Genomic DNA, 11,275 nt, shown 5'->3' with positions numbered 1-11,275 from the left:
AAGGCCTCGTACAAGAGAGACACACCCCAGAAGGTCTTATACGAGAACGCAGCACACTTGAAGGCCACACACCCTTGGATTATACATCATTAGGCTACAGACACGTCACATTGAGACATCTCATTTGCAGATTATCTTATCTCATGATCACTTGTTTCAATGCGCATTTGGGAACTCCATCAATGAAATGTCAAGAATGCCTTTTTGTATAGCAATCTTGAAGAGGAAGTCTACATGAAGATTCCTTAGAGCTTTCCCAAATAGAGGGAGCACCGTGTTTGTCGTCTTTAGAATTCTCCATTAGATTATTCATTATTTACATTTACCTATCAAGGATCTTTTATTGCAAATGAGATTGTTTGGCTTCTTCAACTCCTATTTGATTTGGGAGTATCATATCCATATCCAATTTCTTTATTTTGTGACAGTTGGGTAGCACTACATATTGCAGCTAATTCAGTTTTTCATGAGCACACCAAGCATATTGAAATAAACTACCATTTCAATCATATTTAGTCCAAAATTTTATTATCCTAACTAATTTCATCTCAAAATCAATTGGCAAGCATATTCATCAAAGCACTTGGTCGGGGGCGATTTCAAGCTTTATTGGGCAAGTTGGGCATTTCCAATTTTCATACTCCAACTTGAGAAGAGTAAAAGAGAATTAATTTAGGATCTTTTATTTTATTTGTATAATTATTTCTTTATGTAATCTTTCCTTTTTGTCTTTTTCTTTAACTTGCACTCCAAGAAAGTTTAGAATTAGAATACTACCTTATTTACTTTATTTACGTTATAAGTAGGATTAAGATGAATTATCTCTATAAATAGTCTTTTTATATTTTCATTGTTAAATACAATAAGGTTTTCCTGATACTATTCTTTTGAGATATTTTATTTTTTACAATTGATAATGAAAATGAACATTAATTTGAAATAAAGAAAGTATATAGGAAATAAAAATATTAAATGTTTTAAAAAACATAATTTAAATAAAAATGAGACGGTTGAAATAATGGACAAATCTGAATTATCTCTGAGTAGCTGACGTTTGGGTGAATAGACGGCGTGGTGCCGCTAACTCCAAACGACCACCCTTCTACGGCTCTACGTCATCACTGTGGTTCATTTGTAATTTTTATAGGGAAAATATTGAGGCGCGTGACTCCGTGATGGGTCCCCTTTATGACCATTCTTTGGAAAATTGTTTTGGCTTTACACTATTTATTGGAAATCCCAGACACCGGGGCATGCACCTTTCAATTCCAATATCGATCTTTTAAGTCTATCACACCAGAGTTTCATCGGGCAGAAAAGCCTGTGCAATTCAATGGGATATTCAGTAGAAACCCAGTTTCATGGCAACAACGACCATTCAGAGCAAGATGAAGAAAGTTTTTCATGTGCCATGCAACTTGTCAATTCCACTGCGTTGCCAATGTCTTTACATGCGGCAATTCAGCTGGAAATCTTTGAGATCATAGCGAAAGCTGGTCCAGATGCCAAGCTATCCCCGCAAGAGATAGGAGCTCACTTACCAACCCAGAACCCAGATGCGCCCATGATGCTGGACAGCATACTTAGACTTCTAGCCAGCCACAGCGTTCTTGCCTGCTCTCTGGCTGTTGTTGAACAGGGTGATTCCCCGCAGAGGCTCTATAGTTTGACCCCTGTGACCAAATTCTTCATTAGAAATGAAGACGGTGTTTCATTGGCTCCTTTGGTGTCCTTGGTTCAGGACAAGATCTTTCTTGATAGCTGGTGTGTTTCCACTTTCTTTTTACCTTTCTCTCTACTTTTCTTGGCTGGATTGAAATAACAATCTAATTTCAGGTACAGAGTTCAAACGGTAACAATATACATATTAATTGAAAGAAAAATACTTCTTTTCAACAATCTGTCCCAACATTTGACATTTCTATCCCAATATAGTTGTCCCAATAATTACATATTATGCCAAAAAAATATAAATAATTAAAAATAAGACAAAAGTGAAAAGGCTAAACTATTCAAGAAATTTTCATCCGCTACAAGTTAGGTGATAATTCCTACATTGGAATTCACTGCTAGGTGCCAACTGAAGGATGCAATTCTTGAAGGAGGAATTCCATTTAACAGGGTCCATGGAACGCACGCGTTTGAATACCCAGGCAAGGACCCAAGGTTCAACAAAATTTTCAATACTGCAATGATGAATCAAACCACTATTGTCATGAAGAAGATCCTGGAGGCCTACAAGGGCTTTGAACACCTCAGCCAATTGGTTGATGTTGGTGGTGGTCTTGGAGTCACCCTTCGCATCATCACTTCCAAATACCCTTCCATTAAGGGGATCAATTTCGACCAGCCCCATGTTATACGACATGCCCCGGCCTACCCTGGTAAGATTTCTGCCTATATATACTCAGCTAATTGTTTGTTCCACACATATCACACCATGAATGGGACCTCATAGAAAAATAATTGAATCGATTGAAGCAGAAATAATCTGCAAAGTTAAATCTCAGTTGACTTAATTGACAATTGATGCTCGATGTCATGCATTGTTTGCTTAATAGGACTTTAAACTGTTTAAATTATACTAACAAGGCAACTCAACATAGCAGGCGTTGAACATGTTGGGGGAGATATGTTTAAAAGTGTTCCTAAAGGAGATACCGTTTTTATGAAGGTGAGTATCGTTTGCAGTTATATTTGTATAATTTTATATATTTTTTATTTCCTTCATAAGCAAATTTGAGTAATGGCCGAATCATTTCTAACAAAAAAAAAAAAAAAGTACGAGTAAACCACCCCGCAAATGAGATAATAGATTAATGGTACAGCTTGCAAATTTTGTAGTGGATACTTCATGACTGGAGCGATGATCATTGTTTGAAGCTATTAAAGAACTGTTACAAAGCCATTCCGGATGATGGAAAAGTAATTGTGATTGATTCTGTCCTTCCAGTATTACCCGAGAGTAATGCGGCTTCGAAAGCCAATTCAGAACTAGATGTGGTTATGATGACTCAGAATCCAGGAGGGAAGGAACGGACAAAGCCAGAATTGGAAGCCTTGGCAACTATGGCTGGATTTAGTGGCATCAGATATGAGTGTTTCGTTTGTAACTGTTGGGTCATGGAGTTCTTTAAGTAGTAGGACTCTTACACATATCATTGGCAAAAATTAGCATATCTTTAAATTGCAAATGCTGACTTTCAAGCTTTGCCTAGTCTTGCAAAAGGAATAAAATAAATAAATAAATAAAAGAACAGGAGAGTAGCAGGGCATGCTTGCACTCTATATGTAAGTTCCCTGATTTTTGGTGCATTGGAGACGGAAGCTATGTCACTCATTTTTAATAAAAAGAAATAAATAGTCGTTGAGTGATATCATGATTCAAAGAAAGAGTTGGTAACTTAATTACTATGCAATCTTGGCTTTTTAACTGAATTAACGGTGGCCAGCGACTAGGGTGCATATGCCTTTTGTCAGATCCTTTTCAAGATTGCTAATCCGGTTGTCTCGTTTCTTTGTTCGCTTTAGCCTTTACAAAAAGATGTTTGATCAAAGACAAATTAATTACTGATACAATAATCACGTTCACATCCACCTGAGCAAGTTATAAAGTGATAAAGATATATAGGATGAATTTTGGGGAAAAATCCAAACAAGCTAAACAAACAAATCAACAAATCAATCTACTTGTTAGGATTAGGGGGCGTATGGATTGGATAAAAAGAAAAATATGCACGAGAAAGTAAGAAAAGAGAAAAACGAAGTGAACTTGATATCTTTTCGCACTTACATTAAAGCTCAATCATTCTATTAGAAAATAAAAGAAAATATTTAGTGAACTTAAATTAACAGCACACTGTTTTTCTTATATAAAAAAAATCATTTCATTAATCGTTTTTCACTTAATTTTTTCATTTCGTTTAATTTTCTCTTTCTTTACCCCAAGAGGTAAAAGAAATCCTATCCTTTCCTTTCTCACTGTCTAACATTTTTTCTTTTCCCTGGACTAAACACAATATCAGTCACAACCTAGAGGCATTGATGCATGCTGTATTCTAAGAAGATAACAATGAAATATTAATTTTCATGAGTATCCGGTTGGGGTTCTTTTCGGTTAGTTGAAAAGCAAAGTAGGCACTCGTCAAACAGTTGATCATGTTAGCCCTATCAGCCAAAGGAGGCATTTACTATGGACGGACTTCCAAGATGTTGCCGGAGTCAATGGAATTAAACATTGACTAGGACTAGCCCATGGAAGTGGGCATGAAAATTCCGATGCTAGTAAGACAATTGTGTATTTAACTAGCACGGAGCGAGGAGACTATGACATGTTAAATTGACATTCATATTCATAAAATAATATCAGGATCCATAGATGAGATTTAGCCACGTCAGGTTCGATCAAGATTTCAATACTACAATTGATATTAAATCAAAGGACAGCTCCGCCAATGTTGGCTCTTTGTTTTCTTTGTCCCCTATTTCCACTTTGATAGTGTATGGTCAATATATACTTTAGTCTTGTTTAGGAGTGGTTTTTCTCCTGCTTGTCACGTGAAGGAAAAGCTGCCCTTGTTTTTGCCGTAACGTGCCGGGGTCGGGGAACCCGACCGTTAGACGTGGTTTACTTGGGGAGTCGCCACCAATCCTTTTTACTTAAGTGTGATTGGTCACCTATTAAATTGGTTCTATTCGACGAAATCCTAAATTGATTTAATTTCGTCAAAAGAACGATAAACTGATCTACATATTTTATTTAGAGTTGGGTTCAGGAGTACGGTTATGCACAGGAAAGGATTAGCACCCCTGTGACGCTCGTTCCACGAACAGTACCATTTAATTATATATTATCCTAACCCATTAATTTTATTTTTATGCTTCCTTAATCTGATTTATTTAATTCATCTTTGATTTTTTTAACAAGTTAAAATGTTTCATTTGTTTTACGAATTTGACGTGCATGTATTGCAATTGTGAAATGCATGGCATAAAATCGAGATAATGTCAAACAAAAACCTTTTATTGAGCGTACTTTTCAAATCCGCCTATCATACTGGTGGGATCCGGGAGTGTTCTCTCATCTAGGGAAGTACCCGAAAAATTCACCTTTTCGCAAATTTACTAGGTAGATCTTATCATCGGGGTAGTCGTTTGCAAGTAAAATAATATTTTCATGAATGCAAATCTTAATACGAGCAAAAGCTTTTTATTAAACATATTTCTTCGAACCTTCCCATCATACTGGTGGAATCCGGAGGCACCTTTTCACCTAAGGAGTTTACCGAAGAAACTCACCTTCATAAGCTTCCTTGGAAAGTCCCATCATCGGGGCTATACTTGTATATAGAATATTTCTATATGCCATGATATTTAACAATGCAACAATGGTACATGATGTACTCATAAATCCTAGTGTTTATTCTTTATTTTATTATTTCTCCGTGTGAGCATATATACCATGACTAAATATTTTATATTTACTTATTGTTCCATTTTTATTTCGTTATGTACTTTGCCATGTAAGTGCTTATTTATTTTACTGTATGAAATTTATCAAAATCATATTTTTAAACCAAGTATTTTTTTATTTCATAATTGTTACTTATTTATATGTATATTATCCATTCTTTTTTGTATTATTATTATTATTAATATTATTACCGAATTTCTTGTTACCATTAATTCTTTATTTCTTTTGTTTGTATATTGTGATTAATTGGTCATTAAGTATGTTTAGTTTTTATTTATTTAAGATCAAGAACATCGAAATTTCAAATTAAGACCCTTCCATCGTACTGGTGAAGTTTTAATTGAAATCTTAACCTAAGAAAATTCACTCGAAATTGCGACTTCTCGCATTCCGAATGGATATCCAATTAGCGGTATAATTTGACATTCTCTCCATTAGTAATATTATATTTTATCCTTGATAATTTCATATTAAGTCCCATTCTTTTATTTATTTCTATATGAATGTAAATTTATATAGTCAAATGTTTCATTTCTAGTTTGTAGTTAACCTATTTTATTTATATGTGTATTTTCTTTCTCTTCTGCCTCCTTTTCATTTATAAAAGTATACTATATTTTTTATGATCAAATCTATTTTACGTTTTCCATTTTAGATCTCTTTTATATTATCTATTTTATTGTTATATTTATTATTATTTTTTATATTTTTACTAACCATTTTATTATTATTTTATATATATATATATATATTTTGAAGATAAACATTCATCTAAATTCAAGTTCTTTTTATAACTAATGTACTTGAGACAATTTTATTGTTCTTATATTTATTACTTTTATATTTTCTTTTTTTTTATTTTTTGATTTTTTTTAAAATAAACATATATATGTATACATTTTTTTTATATATATCACTTTTTTCTAAAATGATTTAAATTAAACCAAAATATATTTTAATTAAATATGATGGGCTAGACCCAAAACCAATTAAAACAAACTTGCAAACCAAGAGGAAAAAATTTACCTTACTAGGCTAGGATTAGCCCAAATTACAGGTCCGTGGAGGGCCCAAGCTTGCTATAACAGATCTAATTCCTGGGATCCACTGGGCAACACTTCAAACGCATCGTTTTGGTGCTGATATGGCAGACAAAAATTCTCCCCAAAACACACCGTTTTAACCGAATACCTTAACTATATAAACCTTATTTTCTCTCTTCTTTCCCCATTTTTCTTTCTCACTTTCTCTCTCTAGCGGCATCGGTTCTCTCCCTTCTCTCTAAGATTTCCAACCTTCCTTCTCCCTTCCAAGCTTCTCTCCGTTACCTTCCCGACGTCGCTCTTCTCTCTCTCTTTCCTTCCTTGCCGACACAACTTCTTCTCTCTTCCTTTCTCTCTCTCTACCGCAGATCGACAGATCTAGCCCCCAAAAGCTTCCTTTCTCTACCTAACTCAGACTTCCCCCTTTGTGCTGTCGGCCACCCAACCCTCAAAACCCACTAAAAAGCTCCAAATCTCCCTCACCCAAGCACCTCCAAACCCTAAATCCTAAGCCACCGTCGTCCCTCCCATTTTCCTTTTTTGTGTATACTTTTGTATTTTTTTTATTGTTGTTGATTGTGGTTAGGGTAGTTTGCTGGTAGTTTAGGATTTTGGGTGGTTGATTTGTGGTTTGGATCTGGTTTTTTTTTTACAGATTTGGTTTTTTTTTTTGTTTTTGAATCGTTTTTTGGCTTTCTAAAATCCCCCCCTTTTGTTGAATCTACCTTCATTTTAAAAGATATGGATTGTCCAAAATTTTGGACAATCTATAGCATGCTTGCACAGGGCTCCTGGCACAAGCAAGCTTGGAGCAGGTGATGATTAGAGGAGCTGGTGTGATGGCCATAGGCTTGAAACGCACTGACAGGGGGAGAGGGGCATGGGCAACCATGCTCTCTTTTTTTTAATTATTATTTTTATTTTTATATTTTTATATTTTTATTTGATTTTTTGATTTATTCATTTATATGTTTTATTAATTATATTTGGGCTCCTAGGAAGATGTCTACAATTGCCCTTATTTGCACATTCTTGAGAATCAAGAAGAGTGTAAAGACGTAGATACCTTACTCGAACCAAATTGAGTCTTTTCTTTTGTTTGTTTCTTTCTTTTTTTAATAATAAAAAAAGCTCATCATCTCAAAATGAGGTTATGTAACTTAAAAGAAATCTTGAAGCTAATTACCAGGAGGTTTTGGAGAATATGCCTAGAGGTTTTGGGATGTACTCGGAGGTTTTAGAAGAAAATGTTGCTCTTCATTTCAGAATGAGGTTACGTAACTTTGAAAAAATCTTGAAACTAATTACTCGGAGGTTTTAGAAGAAAAAGTTGTTCCTCATCTCAAAATGAAGCTACATAACTTTGAAGAAATCTTGAAACTAATTACTCAGAGGTTTTAGAGAATATACTCAGAGGTTTTGAAGATGTACCCGAAGATTTTAAGAATGCACTCGAAGGTTTTGAAGATGTATCCGAAGGTTTTAGAAGAAAAGGGTTATTCTTCATCTCAAAATGAGGCTATGTAACTTAAATTCTCTCGTGCCAAGATAACCGGGTTTAGACGTCTTGGATGCTAGCTAAAGTGGGCTTACACATCTTGGTGCCAACATAACTGGGCTTAAACTCCTTTTGTGCCAACATAACTGGACTTATACATCTTGGATGCTAATTAAATTGGGCTTAAACTCCTTTTGTGCCAAAGTAACTAGACTTATATATATTGGATGCTAGATAAATTGGGCTTAATCATCCTTTGTGCCAATGTAACTGGGCTTAAACATCTTGGATGCCAGCTAAATTGGGCTTAAACTCTTTTTGTGCCAACGTAACTGGACTTATACATCTTGGATGCCAATTAAATTGGGCTTAAACTTCTTTTATGCCAACGTAACTAGACTTATACCTCTTGGATACTAGGTAAATCAGACTTAATCATCTTAGTGCCAATATAACTGGGCTTAAACATCTTGGATGTCAGTTAAATTAGGCTAAAGCATCTTTGTGCCAACATAGCTAGACTTAAACATCTTGGATGCTAGTTAAATTGGGCTTAAAAATCTTTGTACCAATATAATTGGGCTTAAACATCTTGGATGCCAGCTAAATTGGGCTTAATCATCTTTGTGCCAATATAACTGGGCTTAAACATCTTGGATGCTAGCTAAATTGGGCTTAAATTCCTTTTGTGCCAACGTAACTAGACTTATGCATCTTGGATGCCAGCTAAATTAGGCTTAATCATCCTTTGTGTCAACATAACTGGGCTTAAACATCTTGGATGCCAGCTAAATTGGGCTTAAACTCCTTTTGTGCAAACGTAATTGGACTTATACATCTTGGATGCCAATTAAATTAGACTTAAACTCCTTTTGTGCCAACGTAACCGGACTTATACATCTTGGATGTCAGGTAAATCAGGCTTAATCATCTTAGTGCCAATATAATTGGGCTTAAACATCTTCGATGCCAGTTAAATTGGGCTAAAGCATCTTTGTGCCAACATAGTTAGACTTAAACATCTTGGATGCTAGCTAAATTGGGCTTAAACATCTTTGTGCCAATATAATTGGGCTTAAACATCTTAGATGCCAGCTAAATTGGGCTTAATCATCTTTATGCCAATATAACTGGGCTTAAACATCTTGGATGCCAGCTAAATTGGGCTTAAATTTCTTTTGTGCCAACGTAACTGGACTTATACATCTTGGATGCCAATTAAATTGGGCTTAAACTCTTTGTGTGCCAAAGTAACTGGACTTATACATATTGGATGCCAACTAAATTGGGCGTAATCATCCTTTGTGCCAATGTAACTGGGCTTAAACATCTTGGATGCCAGCTAAATTGGGCTTAATCATCTTTATGCCAATATAACTGGGCTTAAACATCTTGGATGCCAGCTAAATTGGGCTTAAATCCTCTCATGTTTGGTTTTTTACTTTTTTTCTTCTTTTTCAACGAAAGACTCAAATCTTTCTTCACTTAATTGCTTGAAAACTGTATTAGTCTTGACATTTGTTTGAAAATTTTCAATTTTGATGATGCATGGTCATGTGCACGATGCATGCATGATTGAATGATGGACAAATGATGCATTGCTTCCCTTTGTTTTGCACCATATATTCATCACTTGAAAGGTCATTTTTTTTCAGCTTTGCATCTTTTAACGATGTTCTTGTGCAGTTGCTGATTTCCTTGTCAACAAAAGATCACCAATTCAAATTGGGTTTCAATGCTTTCACGCCTTTTGATCATGAAAGCTCTTCCTTGCATTGCTTTTTCTCACTTTTTTTTTTAGAAATGATTGAAGGATTTTCTCAACAAAGATCGTAAAGACTCTCATTTTTCTTCTTTTTCTTTTGCTTTCAAAGACATCATGATTTTGACAAAATCACATCAAAATTGCCCTACACAGTTATTTTCATGATCAAAGTAGCTGAATGTTGGAGTAGGAATGTATCACTTCCACACTTTTCTTGCTGAAGTGATAAAATATCCAAGTTTGAAAAAACATGTGATATTTGAGTCTTTTAAAAATCAGTGATTACTATTTTAAATGACTCGAGTGGGTCAAATCACAATTTGATCTTTCAAATGGATTGAAAGGTTCAACAGATTAAACTCTTGTGTAACAAAAAGGTCTAGCTATTTTATGGGAAAAGAAAGGATCATGTTTCTTCGTCCAAGCTCACAAATGTTGCACGATTTTTTCAAATTTATACTATTTGAAAATCAAATTCTTCACAAAAAGACTCATTTCATATCGCAACCAATTTTAACACTTTCCTAGTCTCATGATGTGTGGCATTTTGATAGATGTCAAGACTAGCTTTAGAGACTTAAGACTTGTTAGGTTATTTTGGAAAAGAATGGTTCAAAGTTCAGCATTGGTTTTATGATAGATCTTGAATTTTACATTCTTGGGCATTTTGAGGGCCTCCAATGCACTCTGGTTGCTTTGAAATGACCTTTCAATCATGCTTCTTATCAGTCAAAATCGTGAGTGGCTTCGCCAGTTCCCATTATTGCTCTAGGATGCATTTTCAGGTTTTCACCCTAAAGCTCATTTTTCTCTTTTTTGCTTTTTTTTTTTTTACTTTTTATCTTTTTTTTTTCATTAATTGTTCCACCATGCACTTGAGAAAACTTCAAACTCTATCCAAAATGGATTGATTGATTCACATGGATAACCTTAGTAAAGAAAAAGAGGCCAAGGCCTCTTTGATTTTATGATGCCTTTTTCTAGAAGAAAGCTCTTCAATTTAAGCACACACACTTGATTAAAATGGACTTTTTAAAGCATGTAATGTAGGTTAAGGTTAGGGCTTTGATAGAATGGGTAAAAAGGCTCAAAACATGTATTTAAGGGTGATCAACTTAGGATCATTCATGTAAAAATCTTTTGAGACATTTGTCTTTTTGATTTTTCAAAGCATGTCTTTCCATCAATTTCCCTTTTCTTTTTCATCACTTTTTGATCATCTCTCTTTTTTTTTTCTTTTTGATGGGTTAAAACTCGAATTCTTTTGCAGTCGCCTCTTCATGCATGGTGTTTTCTTTCTTCAAATGAGATCTTATTCTCCATGTTCCTGGACAAGATTCTCATACATATTTGTCCTTCCAATATGAGAGGTGATCTTTGGCTAAGGTGTATTTAGAAAGAATTTGATAGGCTCAAAGGGGTAGCAAGTGGATAATTTCTCATTTGCGAACGGAAGAATGAAACATGGCCATTTCTCATCTCAAATATGGTTACTT

The 11,275-nt window shown here is 34.7% G+C and overlaps 1 protein-coding gene across 1 annotated transcript; it reads left to right on the top strand.

Moving 5' to 3' along the window:
- The first annotated feature begins 1,273 nt into the window (after positions 1-1,273).
- Positions 1,274-3,326, top strand: LOC18589881 (isoflavone 3'-O-methyltransferase 4-like). Its single transcript, XM_018127045.2, has 4 exons — positions 1,274-1,764; positions 2,074-2,384; positions 2,610-2,674; positions 2,845-3,326. The coding sequence occupies exons 1-4, from the start codon at positions 1,334-1,336 to the stop codon at positions 3,139-3,141; spliced, it is 1,104 nt and encodes a 367-aa protein (XP_017982534.1). The 5' UTR covers positions 1,274-1,333; the 3' UTR covers positions 3,142-3,326.
- Positions 3,327-11,275: the final 7,949 nt, after the last annotated feature.

The sequence above is a fragment of the Theobroma cacao genome, chromosome 9 (genome assembly GCF_053813885.1).
Source record: "Theobroma cacao isolate CCN51 chromosome 9, ASM5381388v1, whole genome shotgun sequence".
Taxonomy (NCBI): Eukaryota; Viridiplantae; Streptophyta; class Magnoliopsida; order Malvales; family Malvaceae; genus Theobroma; species Theobroma cacao.
The sequence above is the reverse complement of the archived record's forward strand: the minus strand, read 5'-3'. Positions and strand labels throughout refer to the sequence as shown.

Excerpts from the sequence above, each read along its gene's own strand:
- LOC18589881 (XM_018127045.2), top strand. The coding sequence starts at position 1,334 with ATGGGATATTCAGTAGAAACCCAGTTTCATGGCAACAACGACCATTCA. Across the intron at positions 1,765-2,073 it reads AAGATCTTTCTTGATAGCTG|GTGCCAACTGAAGGATGCAA; the intron begins GTGTGTTTCCAC and ends ATTCACTGCTAG. Across the intron at positions 2,385-2,609 it reads ACATGCCCCGGCCTACCCTG|GCGTTGAACATGTTGGGGGA; the intron begins GTAAGATTTCTG and ends TCAACATAGCAG.